Genomic DNA, 16,466 nt, shown 5'->3' on the forward strand with positions numbered 1-16,466 from the left:
CTGGAGAAAAGGAAGCTTTGCCCTGAATTCCTGGCTGCCTCACAACATCTCTCTTCTCCCTTGGATTTGGCTGCTCTTGGCCGGGAGCCTGGCTGGAAAACAAAGATCCTCTCTCCCCATCCCTGGGCTTTGGGACCGCAGGCGGTGGACATGCCGCCCCTCGCCAATCAGTGCTTGCAATAATATTTTTTGGTGGATCTGCTGGAGGACAGGAAGGCTGCAGAGGGCCCTGAACAGGCTGGATCCGTGGGCTGAGACCACTGGCATGAGGTTAAACAGGACCAATTGCCAGGTCGTACACTTTGGCCACACAAACCCTCTGCAGCTCCCAGCTGTGGAAAGAGTGGCTGGGAAGCCAATTGACAACAACTGAACCTGAGACCAGGTGTGCCCAGGTGGGCAGGAAGGCGAATAGCACCAGGCCTGGATCAGCAATAGTGTAGCCAGCAGGACCAGGTCAGTAAGAGCCTGAATGAGGGATGTGGGACTCCAGGCAGTCTCCAAAATGCAGTTTATTCCATCCAAGAGGTTACAGCAGTCCAGGGTCGTGGGTGACAGAGCCTGTGCCTACAGCTGTCAGCTCCAGCTGCAGGCAGGCCTGGAGACCCTTTGGTTTTGGTTACAATGCATTCTATACTTTTCTTTGCTGAGCATCTTCATACAGAAGAACCAATGTATACCTTAACTTTTACCTGTAGCCTATCATAACTACTATCATTGCCATATTCATGCTACTATTCTCCAATCAGTAAAAGTTAGGATGTCACAGTTTAAGCTAGAAGTTGTTTTTCAGTTTTCTTGCAGTGGGAAATTGTGAGACCTTTTTTTCTACTTGCAACATTGGCATGTTTGTTTGCCAGTGCTATCTTTCTACTTGCTAAAAAAAAATTGTCTGTTTAAGGTGGGGTTATCCTTTGTTCTAAGTCATAAAAGCCCCTTCTAAATAACACACTCTTTGGCTCCTTGGTTATCCAGTAAGACTGGCTCAGCAATTCTTGTCTATCCAAACTTGTTTTCATTTCTATTCCTTCTTCAGATTCTACATTCAAAAATCTTTCTGCCAAGCATCCATATCTGTGAGACTTTTTTGTCAAACTTTCATCCTTCCCAACAATGGCAGTGATTGTCCTTCTGTGCTGGGCGCTGGTGAGGCCACACCTTGAGTGCTGTGTCCCTTTCTGGGCCCTCAATAATAATTCAGATTTCTCTAGCAATCACTTTATTCATTATTTGCCTGCCTTCCCTGCCTGGCTGTGACAGGAACGACACCAAAGGGAAAGTGCCTGCAGCCGAGGGAAGGCTGTGCTTGGGTATCTGGTTCTGTTTGTTGTTGCTGCCGGTGGTGGTGTTTGTTTGCCTTGTTGTACTGGCAAAGAACTGTTACTCCTTTTCCCACATCTTTGCCTGAAAGCCCCTTAATTTCAAAGTTACAATAATTTGGAGGGAAGGGGGTCACATTCTCCATTCCAGAGAGGTCGCGCAGACACCTGCCTTTCAAACCAAGACAAGCCAACAATGAACAATTTATTAACAACTGTTTATTAACAATTAACTGACAATTATCAACTACTTATCTATCTAACAAACAATTAACGTAGCTAACTAAAAAGTAAGCTGGAGCTTGGCAGGTCTCTGGTGAAGGGTGGGAGACCATCAGCAGCAGAAGGCACGATGCCGCCGGCTCCTGCCAAATTCTCCAGCTGACACAAGCGCTGTCCCTCGGGTGGTGCTCTCCAGAGTGCCTCCTTCTTGGCTCCCTGGCCTTTCTCCCTCTACTCTAATGGTTCATCAAGATTCTTCCACTCCTGGACTCTGCCTTCCACAATCACCTGCCCCATCCTCTGAGCTGGCTCCAGGTTAGGAATCCTGGGAAGAAAGGGACTGCTATTAGCCAGACAAACATTTCCAGCCAGCCACTTCTCTGTCTCCTTGCAGAGCACACAGTGTTGCATCCTCTCCCTGTGCAAGCAGCGAGCAGCAAATTCAAACAACTGCAATGGCTGTATGGAGGCTGCAGAGGTGCAAGGGCAGGAACATGACCAGTTAAATGCCTGGGGACCAACTACAGCACGTGGGGTTCCATGGAGAGAAGCAGGCCTTGCTTGTCCCAAAAGGAAGCAGAGCTAGGGACTGGCTGCTCCCTGGATCTCTCGTTCCAGATTTTGCAACTGTGGAAACCCAGGGCACTGAGAATATTTCTCTGTCTGCTCTGGGGTGTCCCGACCCCCACTGACTTTGACCCTCATTCATGGAGAAAGTTTTCTAGCCGTCAAGATAGACTAGAATCCACAAAAGAGTGAAAGAGATTGTAGAGAGTAGTGTAGGTGTATCACTTTGTGAGAAATTTAGGTTTTGGGATTTTAGCATGTTGTGGATGGAAGGAAGATGGAGGGCACAGGGTGTCATCCTGAGTTTCTTCTTCATGCTGCTACTTCCTTCTTCTTCATGGCTTTGAGTGATGTTTTGTAATTGGACAGAAAAGTCTGCATTGCAGGCTCTGTGGGATCAGTTCTTGGGTTAAAAGGGAAAATAATCGAGGTGTCAGGTCTTAATTGGAGAGTTTAGTCTTAAAAGACCTTGTAACAAGAGATAGCCATTTTGTGCCTTGCTAATGAAAAGCTGCTGAACTCATGGTTGTGAGACTGCTTTACTGATAAGAAATAATAAACACCTGAGTCCAAACATGAACTACTATCTCAAGGGCCTTCAATCCAGACCCGGAGAAACTGACAGCAACCCTCCAGGAGCTTACTGTTCCATGCAGTGTCTTTTCCCAATGCCTCCCTACCAAGGCCAGATGAGGATCTTGCTGTGCTCCTGTGGGTGCTTCTGCTGCCTCTCTGGGGCTGCCTGTCTCCCACCTCCCCATCCCAGTCAGAGGGACCGAAGGGAGGGTGTTAGGGGATGAACCAGGCTGTGCTTGGTGATGCCCAGCAGTAGGACAAGAGACAATGGGCAGAACCTGAACAGGAAATTCCCCCTGAACCTGAGGAAGAACTTTCCTGTGCAGGTGATGAGTTGCCCAGAGAGTGTGTGGAGTGTCCCCCACTGGAATTATTGCAGAGCCCTCTGGACACAACCCTGTGCCATGTGGTCTGGGATGAGCCCACCTGAGCAGGGAGGTGGGACCAGATGACCTACTGTGCTCCCTTCCACCCTGTCCCACCCTGTGATTCAGTGACACCCATCAGTAGCAGGAGTTGGCAAATGCCTCAACATTTCCCACCTGCACAGCAGGGTGGCCTTAAACTTCCCCATGTGCTTTGGGGAGAACTGCAGCTGAAAGGTCTGCTTGTAGCCAGGAGGGATGCTGCCACAGTAGGGGTTGATGGAGAACAGGTCATGGGAATCATCTGGGAAGGCTTCCAGGGAGGAGCTGGCACGCTTTGGAGAGAGGTTCTTTTGTTTTGAGCAGCGCAGATTCTTGGAGCAGTCCGGCTGCTCAGGCTTCTCCTCCTGGAAAACCTGCTCTTCCTGCTGCTTGGAAATCTGCTCCTCCTGCTGCTTCCCAGAATCCGGCTGCTGCCACACTTTAGGAGACCTCTCAGCAGGATGGTCCTGCTCCGACCAGAAAAGACACAGCAGCTTTTTCTGTTGCTTCACGGGATTGTAGGAGAGGAACCGACCTGCAGGGAGGAAGAGGACACCTTTCAAAGACAAAATCCTGTGTTCCCGGTTGCTCTTCCTCCTGCTGCAGGTGGGTGGGAGAGAGCTGGGATGCACTTGGGGCATCTCTGGCCAAGTCCTTTATTCTAGCAGGAAATAGAGCGTCTTGGAGCAGGGTTTCTGCCTGCAGCACATACTCCTGTGCCAAAGCAGGAGAGTTGGTTTTAGACACTGACTTTGCATTTGCCCTGGAGTGCAGAACTGCACACAGACAAGGACTTCAGGGCAGCTCACTCCTTACACCACTGTTTTTCCCAGTCTCAGACTTCTCCAAGAGATGACCTGATGTCTCCGTAGCCAGTCCTGACCCAGCACATGGCTGTCCCCAGAGCCTGGCTCAGATCCTCTGCACAGCGGAAGTGGCAGGGCAAGAAGAGAAGGGGCTGAAAGGCAGAGGGGGACATGGAGACAGAGCTGCGGCTGGGAAGATGCTGATGAAAGTGGATGTGGGGACAAGGATGAAAAAGCAATTCATGTTTTGCAGTCAAGTGGCAGGGTCTTCTCCCCAGGCCCTCAGCTACCAAGTGAAATGCTCTTACGCATCAGAGTGGTTGGGAATGGCTTCTTCACTGGTTCACTCTCTTGAGCTTTCTCCCAGGAGTATTTCAGGGCTACCTCCCCTGTGTTGTGCATCATGAAACTGAAAAGCAAGAAGGAAGAATTAAAAAAAAAAAAAAGTCCTTTAAGTATAAAGCAAAGAGTACAGTAATATTGTCTGATGGACTCCTGGTACCAGTTTCTCCTGAGGAGCATCTTCTTCCCCAGGCAACCCTGCCATGCTCAGACTGCTGTCCTGGCTGGCCCAAGAAAGTATTTCACAGTTTACAAGTTTAGGAGAAAAGGGCCAACAGGGTGCCCAGGACACTGAAGCTAAGGGGCTTCCTCTGGACTTTAGGTCTTGCTTTGACTGCAGACTTCTTGAGCAGATGAGGACCGGTGACATGCAGTGAAAGCAAAGCCATGGCTGTTCTCAGCACAAAGGTACGGCAGCATTGAGCCTCTCCTGACCGCCATCTCCTGCTTGGCCTTGTGTGCACGTAAAGGGGCCTGTGCTGGTTTTGGTGTGAATCCTTAAAATCAGAGTGTTTTAGGAATGCTACAAAAGGCAAGCCTCAGAGACAGCAGAACTGTGATTAGAGCTAAGCAGTAGCCATAGGATTTGTCAGCAGAAAAATTATAGAAGCAGAAAGTAAGTGAAGACAAATAGAACAATGGTCTGTGTATTAATGCTTGTCTAGAATAACTCCCTACACTACAGAAAAGTATAGCTAGTGAGATATTAGGAAGTTCTAAGCTTAGTAACGTAGCTCTGTGCATTGTGTTTTAAGGCTGACAAGCATGTATTGTATTCAAAATAAGCAAGCATTGTTTAAACCAAAGGTACATGTGCTTGTAGTGGTTGGATGGAACTACTGTCAATGTGCTTTTGCTTTGTGTGATTGGTCAAAGAACTTTGAAAGTGAGTTGTAACATGAAGTTCTTTATCTACTACTGGAGATGTGAGCTGGTGGCATATTCCCATTGTCATAACCATGTAATGAGACTGATGCTGGAAATTAAACAGCTCGAGGTGTGTTCCTCATCATTCCCATCCCGTTTGTGATTTGTACATAGAGCCCCAGGCAATGACAGTTTTGGCTGGGAGAGAGTTCTGGCAAGCCGGCCCTGGGCCAGCCCTGGGCAAAGGCAGCTCCTGCTCCCAGGAGGAGCTGTGCCTGGCCTCCAGCACTCACGTGGCTGTCCTTGTCTGGAAGGGCAAGGTGTCCTTGAACTGAACCCTGGTGGTGCTCAGCTGGAACTGGGCGTGGGCAACAACGGCACTGAGGTACACCTCGACCTCCTGGCTGCTCTCCTCCAGCACAGTGTGAGCTGGTTCTGGCACTGCCTTGACCACCTGCAAACACACGAGGGAGGAATCACTGAGCAGAGCCCACAAAGTCAGGCTCACAAGGGCAATCTTCTGACCTCCAAGCTCAGCCTCATAGAGGGACTAGAAAGAACCATTCCCTTTTACTTCCCTGCAAAGATGACAAAATTGGGACTGTTCTGCTACAGTAGCTATTTCTAGCCACTGATCCAAGCAGTCACTACCACAGCTGTTAATATCCCCATGGAGACTGCAGCTGCATTCCAATCCCTGTCCTTCAACCTTGTAGAGGGACTGGCTTTTTTCCTGCTCCCCTATACACCCAGCAGGTCTCAAAATTAGGCTGAAGTTGCCCTGCTGGAGCTCTGTGGATGGAGAAGCCCAAGACTGAAGAGTTCTAAAATGAACCTTGTTCTTCTTGTCTTAGGAGAAAGTGCTCTCCAGATGTCATGCCTGCAGCAACAGCCACACTGCTGGGAGCTGGGGATGGGCATTTTGGGATGGGAAAGATCTCACTGAGAAAGTCTCCAACTGCAGACATTCTGATAGGAAGGGGGATGGTTTAGAGGCCTAAAAAGGGTCCAGGAACTTGGAAAGAACCTTCACCCAAGATAAGTGTGTTTGGCAATAATGACAATAAAAGCAAGAGTCTCTGGAGATGATCCTTCTCTGGACTCCTCCATAGAGTCACACAGTGCCTGGGCTACTCCATGATGAGATATCCCACACAATACAGAGACCACAACCAAATCCTCATGCAGACAAAACTCGCAGTTCACCAGCATATGCAGGAGAAGTGGATTTCCCTCCACTTCAAAAGAAGATGCAGAGTGCAGTAGACTTAACTCTTTGTTGGTGAAAAGGTGAATCAGATGAAGAGATTTCTAACACCACCAAATGGGATAAAATCATAAAGCATTGCCTTCCATTCAGCATGGGCTGCAACACTTGTGCTTGTGGCCCAGACTGATAGCTGTGTGTGGCTAAAGGTCTCTTGTCAAAAGGCTTCCCCATCTTGTGTGAGTGTATCTGGTCACTGTGCATCCACCTCTTCCCTGGAATGCACTGCTGGTGAAGCTCACGGCTGTCCAATGTCAGAGGAAGCAGGAGCTGGTCAGCCAGCAGTGATGGTGTTATGGTGGTTCTTCTTGTAAAAGCTGGGTTGGCTTTTTTTGCTGTTCTGCTTCTTACCCTCTCTATCTGGGGCCACCTGGCTGCCGGGTCTTTCCCAGTGGTATTCTTCCACATGGTGATGGTCATTTGGTCATCCCAGTCCTGAACCTTCCTTTGTGGCAGCTCCAAGTTGATTGTGGTCACCTTACATTTCACCAGGTGCCTTCTGAAGGTGGCTGGGACATCTGATCTCAAGGTCACTGTGATGTCCTTGGCACAGCCAGGATGGAGGTGTCCCACCTAGGGAGAATCAGGGAGTCAAGACCAAACTGGGAGCACTGCCAAGGGCAGGAGTGACAGCAGAAGGGACAGATGTGGTGAACAGCTGTGCCAGGAATCTGCACCTCAGAGTGGATTTATGGGAAGTTTGACAGACAAAAGTGTGAACAGAAGGTGCCACCTGCCATAACACGAAGCCTTTTGTGCAAGGCTGGCAGCCTTGGCCCAGCCAAGCCAGGGACTGCATCTCCTCCATGGCACTGGAATGGGCTGTCAGTGGCATGTGAGGACTCCCTGCCAGCTGCCAGGCACACCAGGGCAGGGCTTGAGCAATGGGGAGAGGCAGAGCAGTCCATGCTCACCTTGGGGGAGAAGCAGAATGGGGCGTCTGCCTCCCACTCAAAGCGCATGACCTTGGTCTGTGCGTGGCTGCTGATGGTCAAGGCCCTCCAGCAGGACTCTCCGACAGGACAGTGCCCAAACTCGATGTGATTCACTCTGACAGCTGTTAAGGAGGAGAGCAAGGCATGTCAGCATGCAGGGAGCTCCACCTGCCCCCTTCACGTGCACAGATACCTGCATGTTCAAGGCTTCCTAGCTCCAAGCCTTCCTCCCTCTGCAGGGAGTTCCCCAGGCAGTTCCCCATCCCAGCACTTCCAGGGAAACATCCTGACACATCCCTAAGCACAGCACACACTGTTCTGCAAGCATGGCTGCCATGCCCACAGGCCACCAAGTCCCAAGGGTGACAGCCCAGGCCTGGCTAGCGGGAGGACACACATGATCAGACATTTTCCTCTTCCTTGCTCCACCTGGACTGCTTTGTTTGGGAGGCACCCACTGACCTTCAGGCATGTCGGTGCTCAGAGAAACATCACAGACCTCTGCAGAGATTTTGATGTTTTCAGCCTGAACAATCCCCAGGATGTTTTCTGTATCTGAAACCTGAGGCAGCAAGAAACAAACACTGTTCAGATTATTTTTTTGGCAGACAGCCTCTAAGTCGCTGTCTCTGCTGGCTGCTTCCTCTATGGCCTGCCCAGCTTCACAAGCATTGCTGGACTCCCAAGTTTTGCTAACCTGTTCATCTCATGGGCTGCCCCAGGGAGATCCTGCTGCAGTAATATGCATTATATACTTTTCTTTGCTGAGCATCTTCATACAGCAGAACCAATCTATACCTTAATTATTATCTATAGCCTATCATAACTACTATCATTACCATATTCTGGTTACTGTTCTCCAGTCACTAAAAGTTAGTACATTACAGTTGAAGCTGGAAGTTGTTATTCAGTTTTTTTTGGCAGTGGAAAATTATGAGACTTTTTTTCTACTTGCAACTTTGCTAACTTGTTTGCCAGTGCTACCTTTCTGCTTGGTAAAAACATCTTCTGTTTGGGGTGGATTTATCCTTTGCTCTAAGCCATAAAAACCCCTTGTAAGTAACATTTCCTTTGCCTTCTTGGTTATCCAGTAAGACTGGCTCAGCAATTCTTTTCTTCTATAGCAAAACTTGCTTCCATCTCTATTCCATCATCAGACTCTACATTTAAAGTCTTCCTGCTAAACATACATATCTTTGAGACTTTCTTGTCAATTTTTCATCCTTCCCAACAATCTGCCTCATGACCGCCATGAGAGAGGGAGATTGAAGCCCCCTCCCAAGGGCTGAGACTGAGACCCCTGTAATTCTAACACAGGGGGCGCGGGCCTGACTGAAGCATTATTTCTGCCAAGTGTTGCCTGCAGGTGTGTTTGCTGTACCAAGACTGGTTTCCCATGGGAGCCAGTCCTGAAACAATGGTCCCACCCACTGCTGAGATTTACTTATCCTGTTTGGGAACATGGACTATCTGTACCCATTGTCAATAAACTTATTCTCCATTGTCTTTTAACTGTTCCCCCCTCAGCAAAGGACTATAAAAGACTCCTGAGTTAACCAAGACTTGGAGATTCTCACCAGTGTGACAAGACAGATCTATAGGCTGGACCATGAGGATTTCATCTCTCCATTGGTAGCTATTCCCCCCTTTTCTCTCTCTCTCTTTCCTTTATCTCCTTTCCAACCCTTCACTCACATTTGCTGTGAGCACTCAATATCAGGTGATTTGATTAATACTGAAATTCCCTCTGTGTTGTTTTTTTGCACTCTGAGATCAGTTAATGAACCATCACAACCCCCGTTTGTATGAGTGGATCGTGACAGGGGCCAATTCCCCAAACACAGCCAGAATCACCCTAATCTCATCCTGCATCTGTGCCACTGACTAATGGAGGGACCATGGGGAAAATATTCTCCCATACACAGGGATCAATGCATTCATTCATACACTACATTAAAGTGAACTGGGATGTCTCCTGGCACTAGAAATTCTCTCTGATGCACAGCTTGCCTTTAAAAAGCATTTCTTACTGCTTTTAGAAAAGGAGGAGACTCAGAGTGAGAGCTCTTGGAGCTCAGGGAAGGACTCCAGCCCTGCTCATCTGACTCCTGAGGCTTTTCCTCTCTCTCTCTGATTTAAATGCTGCTTTCTCAAGGTGCCTCAGCAAAAGCTCCTGCAAAAATTTCCTATGGACCTCCTGTTGAGGTCCAGTGTGGCAATCCACAAAATCAGAGGGTTTTGGGAAAGCTGCAAAAGACAGGCCTCAGAGACTGTAGAACTGTGATTAGAGCTAAGCAGCAGCCATGAGATAGGTCAGCAGAAAAAGTATTTAAACTGTAGAAAAGCAAGGACAAATAGAACAATGGTCTGCGGATTAATGCTTGTCTAGACTAACTCCCTAAGCTACAGAAAAGTTTATCTAGCAAGATATTAGGAAGTTTGAAGCTTAATAATAGAGCCCTGTGCATTGTGTTTTAGGGCTTACAAGCAGGTATTGTATTCAAAATAAGCAAGCATTGTTTTAACCAAAGGTACGTGTGCTTATGGTGATTGGATAGAACTACTGTCAATGTGCTTTTGCTTTGTGTGATTGGTCACAAAACTTATAAAGTAAGTTGTAACATGAAGTTCTTTGTCTGCTGCCTGAGATGTGACCTGGTGGCATTTTCCCATTGTCATAACCATGTAATGAGACTGATGCTGAAAAATAAAACAGCTCAAGGCACGTTCCACAGCAGTCCCATCCCATCTGTGATTTGTTCAGAGCCCCCGTCCAGCAATAGTCCAGGGGGAGCAGTGCCCTCCACAGGTGCTGCACAGCATCCTTGGGCAGCCCTACAACGTGTCCTGCACAGCCTCTCCAACAAGCAGCTGCTTCAGCAGCACTTTGTGATGGGCCTGGAGGGACGTGTGGCCCCTCTGTGGCCAATGCTGAATATCGCAGACATTTTTCATGAAAAACCCTTTCCTTAGGATTTTTGCTCTTGAGAAGCTGAGAGGCCTCAGAAACAAAATGTAAACATTGATTATCTGCTGCTGTGGAATGCGACAGGTAGATCTTTGATTGGCCCATCTTAGATGTTTATAATTAATAGCCAATCACAGCCCAGCTGGCTCGTACAGACAGTCCAAGACAGAGCCTTTGTTATCATTCTTTCCTTTCTATTCCATTCTTAGCTAGCCTTCTGATGAGGCCTTTGCTTCCATTCTTTTAGTATAGTTTGAATAAAATATACATCATAACATAATAAATCAAGCCTTCTGAAACATGGAGTCAACATTCCCATCTCTTCCTTCATCCAAGAACCCCTGTGAACACTGTCACAGCTGAGGACCCCCAGTGGCATGGGAGCTCCAGCCCTGCTTGCCACACTGACAATGGGCAAGTGAGACAGATTCCCTCTCACCTTCTCTGCTTCCAGGGGAGTGTGCGGCACGTCCAGGGAGGACGAGATTCCTGCCAGCCCTGCTGGGAGCTGAGGGTGCTCAGGAGTTTGTGGAGGCACCTGAAAAACAAGCCATTTTCTGTGCTAGGAGGAAGAGACAGCCACCTTGCAAAGTCTCATTTTATGAGACAGCTTCAGTGTCACCCTGGTTTTTTAAGATTTTCTAAGCCTTCTGATGTTGACATTCTTGTGGTGAACTTTCTTACACACTTTCTGTAAATAACTCATTGTTTTGCATTCCTTTATGGAGGAGGGGAAAGTTGATGGACTCTTGGTTTGTCCAGTGTCATTGGAGAGGTGGCACTGTCACCCTCCAATCCACTGTCACTCTTAGAAAACTATTAATGTTGGAGTCAGAAAATAAACTTCCCTTTTCCTTCACCCTGAGAACAGCAGTGTGTGCCTGTGTTCTTTCGTGTCCTATAGTGACACTTCAGGGCCAGCAGTGCAATGCCAGCCCTTGGGTGGAAGCACAGCCCTGCAAACAGGGAGTCTGGCTGCTTTGGGAAGAGGCTCCATGTAGACCAGGATCATCCCAGCTTGCTCTGGGAGGGAAGCTGGAGGTGTTACCATGATGATGCAGAGAAAAGCCTCATCTTACATTGTGAAGAAAACCAGGCCAAAAAATCCCACACTCAACACAGGTCTGTAGGATCCGAGCCATCTTCTCCAAGGAAATCTCTCCTATTTCTCCCTCCCAACACAGCCCATACTCAGCCACTGGCCCTGCTGCCCAGCCCACTGCCAGGGCACAGCACAGCAGGGCAGCAGAAAGGGAGGTCAGCACAAGCATGACTTGGTGCTGGCAGGCTGGGGAGGCAACACAAGCACTGGATGTACAAGAAAATCTACCTCTGCTCCTGGTGATTGGGCAAAATCCCACAATTCTTTCAGGGCTGTGGCTGGCTCCTCCACATTTCTAATCCTGAAGCGTCTCCTTAGAGATGCCAAGGAATCCAAACTGGGTCTCTTCCCCTTTGGTGGTTGGGGTTGGAATTTAGATGGGTAAGGCTCACATCTGGAAAAAAACAGAACTGTGGCTCATATCTGGAACATAACACAGCTATAAACAGGGAGCTGCAGTGGGAGGGAGGGACACCTGCACGAGCAGCTCCTGGCCAGGATGCGGCCCCTGGCTGGGTGCTTTTGCATTGAACTGAGAAATGGTTTGATCCAGCGCTTCCCAACCCAGGCTGGAGCAGGTCTGTTCTAAAGGCAGCCCAGGGATGACACTGAGGTAGCAGCAGTGCAGGCAGCTGCAAATGCTTGCACTGAGCAACTGCGGAGGATGAGGATGAATGTCGCAGACATCTTTTATGAAAAATCTTTTCCTTAGGATTCTTCCTCCTGAGAAGCTGAGAGGCCCAGGAACAAAATGCAAATATTGATTATCTGCTGCTGTGGAATGCAACAGGTGGATCTGTGATTAGCCTGTGTTGGTTGTTTCTAATTGATGGCCAATCACAGCCCAGCTGGCTCAGAGAGACAGTCTGAGCCACAAACTTTTTGTTATCATTCTTTCTTTTTCTATTCTTAGCTAGCCTTCTGAGAAAATCATTTCTTCTACTCTTTTAGTATAGTTTTAATGTAATATATATCATAAAATAATAAATCAAGCTTTCTGAAACATGGAGTCAGATCCTGGTCTCTTCCCTCATCCAAGAACCCCTGTGAACACTGTCACAGATGAACACCTTGTGGGGATGCAAAAAGCACAGTGGGAGAGGGAAAGACAGAGAAGGCAAGCAAAAAGGTGAGATTTGAGGCAAAAAGGTGAGATTTAAGGCACCAAGGGGCAGACCAGCCAGCACAGCAAACCCCAGTGCCCAACACCAGAAACTCTGCAGCTCCACCAGGGATTTATCAGGAATGTTCCCCTGACACTGTTGGTGGGTTGGTTGGCATTTTCCAACACTTCCAGGTGACTCAGGTCACATTCCCCATTTTAAATTGAAGCTCAGGGTAACTCTGCTGGTGTTTCTAATTCCACGTGAGGGACACAGGTGAGCCCTGCCTGCCTCTCACCCTGCTGAGCTGCAAGTGCTCCCCACAGTCAAACATGACCTGGATGCTCCATTCCCAGACAGGCATTCAGGGTGTTCAGTGACCTGCTCCCCAAAGAATCACTGTCTTTAGCTTTCAAACTTGTGACCTAAGGCTGGCTTTCCTTTCTGGATTGGGGGGGCAGTCTCATCATAACCCCCAAGAGATCCCTAATCATCCATTCCACTGTCTTTAGTTTTAATGAATGGTTTGAGGAACCTTCCCAGGACCATGGTTCCCAGACAAGGTCATTTTTCACTCTTGTCGCAGACATCTTTTATGGAAAATCCTTTCTTTAGGATTTTTCCTCTTGAGAAGCTGAGAGGCTTCAGGAACAAAATGTAAACAATTATCTGCTGTTGTGGAATGCAAAAAGTGGATCTTTGATTGGCCCATGTTAGATGTTTGTAATTGATGGCCAATCACAGCCCAGCTGGCTTAGGCTCTCTGTTTGAGACACAAACTTTTGTTATCATTCTTTGCTATTCTGTTCTTAGCTAGCCTTCTTATGGAATCCTTTCTTCTATTCTTTTAGTATAGTTTTAATATACTATATATCATAAAATAATAAATCAAGCCTTCTGAAACATGGAGTCAGATCCTCATCTCTTCCCTCATCCAAGAACCCCTGTGAACATGGTCACACACTCTAAAGTAGAAACTCTCTGGGAGGCAGGGAGAGGAGATGATGTGATGAGCAAGTCCTGCTGTCAAGCAGTACAGAACCCGTAAGGGACATGTTGCAGGGGAAAAGTCAAAAAGAGTAACAAGTGTCACCAAGGGAGTGAAGAATCCAAGGTATCCACTGAAGGCCGACCCCTGGGAAAGAAATTGTCCTGGCACTAAAGGAGTTGTCTCAAAAAGAAGGAAAGGGAAGTGAACAGGATGTTCAGCATCAGCCCAGGCACTGGGTAGCTCTTCCTCTGGTGTTGGGATTTTTCTGGGCATCCTCCAGCACAATGCAATGAAGGAAGGCAAGGAGCAGAGAGCAGCTCCTGCAGAGAGGTCCCATCCCAAAGCAGAGGGGCCAGAAGGGTCTCCAGCAGCACATTGGGAGCTGGGACTGGGAGCCCTTCATCAAGGGGGACATGGCCTCAGGCCACAGAGGTCTGAGAAAGCAGCTTTGACCCCAGCTTGCCTTCCCAGGGAAACCATTATGGGGGCTGTGCAGCACCAAATTGGTGGAAAAGCTATTCCCTGGGCATCCAGCCTGAGCACAGCTGGTCAGTGTTATTGTCAGATCCCAGGCAAACAGCTTTGCTCTTTGCCAATTACAAGCAGGGCACCAGTGTAAGAGCATTAATGAGGGATGTGGGACTCCAGGCAGCTCTGCAAAATGCAGTTTATTCTATCCAAAAGGTTACAGAAGTCCAGGGTTGAGGGTGACAGAGCCTGTGCCTACAGCTGTCAGCTCCAGCTGCAGACAAGCCTGGAGACCCTTTAATTGTGGTTACAATGCATTATATACTCTTCTTTGCTGAGCATCTTCATACAAAAGAACCAATCTATATCTTAACTTTTACCTATAGCCTATTGATAGTGGAGCCCTGGAAAAAGTTAAAGATAGAATCTAAAATGTTAGGCTTTGTGCTTTCCCAGATCAACTGCACCTGCGTAAGCAGTATGATAAATTATCTGATTGTTAGATGTGATGATTGTTTAGTAATTAAATGTAAATATTATATAACTATAAGGAGAATAATGAGAAACTATGTTGGAAATTCAGAGAGGGGCTAAATTTATATATACAATAGAACAATATAAGTTTAATAATTAACGCGAAAGTTATGTAACGATAGAGTATAAAACATGATCATTTCAGATGTATGGTCGGAATCAGATTTGGGTTGAATATTCCCCTATTCCCAGAGCTCTTAATAAAAAGCACCACATATAATCCCCATGATTGTGTTTTTGAACGCTAACATTTTGGCGAACCCAGATGGAATCCTTGTGAGTGCTGCTGAGGGAGTTCGCGACTCGATCATGCTCCAGCCGGCACCAAGGGATTCTCGGGGAGCCCATCGGCCACGACTGCTCCCACCGCTCACAAACGCCCTCGGGAAAAAGGGAAGGTGCGTTTTACTTTCGTTTGGTTTTGGATGCCTGCCAAATAAGACACAGCGAAAGCTATGCTTGGTTGGACTAAAGGAATTCCTGTTGGTACAAGCCTAGGCGCTGTTCTGTAAGACAATTGCAAAAGCAATGCGGGATTGGCATTTGTGGTGTATTTGAAATGGAGAAACTTAAAGGGATTTTGGGCAGTAACACTCCTATCCCGCAAAATTCTCCTTTGGGGTGCTTATTAGCACATTGGAAACAAGGTAACTTTGGGGAAGAATTACGTAAAACTAAGTTGATTGATTATTGTAATTCATGGTGGCCAGAATATGCCTTGGAGAATGGTGAAAAATGGCCAAAATACGGTACTCTGCAATATAACATTATTTCGCAGTTAATGTCATTTTGTAAACAAGAAGGAAAATGGGATGAAGTACCATATGTTGATCTGTTTTTCTATTTATGGGGAAAGCCAGAATGGCAGGATGAATGTGGATTATTAGTGGTTAAAACATCTGCAAAGTGTGGGATTTGTGAGGAACGTTGTTTAGAACACTTGGTGTTAAAAGAAAGCTTGAGTAGGGAAAATTATACACATATTGATTTACAAGTAGCTCCAATAAGAACTACTAGAGAACCTAACCCTATCCCACTTGTTTCACCTGTCCCTATCCCACTACCTGCTCCTCACCCACCTAGTCCTGAACCTGTCTCGTCTAGTACACCTTTTCCTCTTTATCCACCTCTCACATCATCACCTGATCCCTCTTCCTCGGAAGATGAGCAAAACTTAACTGTGATAAAAAGGGGAAAAAGGTATGCGAGTGAAAAAGATAGCAATGGTAATGAATCAGTGACCCCAATAGCCCATAGAACCCGGGGTCGGGCAAAGCTTGCTCCAGTTGTGCATAGAAAAGGCATAAGCAAACAAAAACGGACTGTGATTGCCCCTTGCGACTAGGTGTCGGAGTGGAAGGGCCAGTATTTGTAAAACTGCCTTTTTCCCTGGCAGACTTAGTCATTTGGAAACAGTCAGCCGGAACTTATAGAGAAAATCCTGATAAAGTGGCACGCGTAGTAAAAATGGTTATGAAAACTCAAAATCCTGACTGGGATGACATACAAGTAATATTAGATACTCTGATGGATTCTACTGAAAAAGAAATGTTACTTAAGGCAGCCAAAGAAAGGGAAGAGAAGATATTAGAAATGGGCTGGTAACAGGGAATTTAGATGTGAATTTCCCAATTGAGGATCCAAATTGGGACCCTAATTTATTGTGCGATATGAGAAAATTACGGAAATATCAAGAGTGGATCCAAATAGGAGTTCAGAACGCTGTGCTCAAAACTATAAATTGGTCCAAACTATATGAGGTTCGACAGGAAAAGAAGGAATCTCCCACTGTGTTTTTGGAGAGGCTTAAGGAGGTAGCAAGGAAATATACAGACCTCCAAATGGATACAGAGCAAGCAAAGGTTCAGCTCGCTCTCATATTCTTGGGCCAATCACAGGACGACATTCGTAGAAAATTGCAAAAATTAGAAGGGGAAGGATTAAGGAATTTGGATAAGTTACTTGAGGTTGCTTGGAAGGTACACAACAATC

At 47.2% G+C, this 16,466-nt stretch overlaps 1 protein-coding gene across 1 annotated transcript; it reads right to left on the bottom strand.

Annotated features, from left to right (window-relative positions):
* Positions 1–271: 271 nt before the first annotated feature.
* On the bottom strand, positions 272–11,772 carry LOC135460972 (hydrocephalus-inducing protein homolog; the record flags this gene model as incomplete). The annotated part of the gene is made up of 9 exons (XM_064737953.1): positions 272–332; positions 3,227–3,626; positions 4,206–4,306; positions 5,400–5,560; positions 6,725–6,946; positions 7,288–7,430; positions 7,771–7,870; positions 10,716–10,814; positions 11,607–11,772. Coding segments are annotated over 9 exons (1,453 nt in total), but the record flags the coding sequence as incomplete, so codon positions are not given.
* Between the last annotated feature and the right edge of the window lie 4,694 nt (positions 11,773–16,466).

The sequence above is a fragment of the Zonotrichia leucophrys genome, unplaced genomic scaffold, assembly GCF_028769735.1.
Source record: "Zonotrichia leucophrys gambelii isolate GWCS_2022_RI unplaced genomic scaffold, RI_Zleu_2.0 Scaffold_140_117340, whole genome shotgun sequence".
NCBI classification, from domain to species: Eukaryota; Metazoa; Chordata; class Aves; order Passeriformes; family Passerellidae; genus Zonotrichia; species Zonotrichia leucophrys.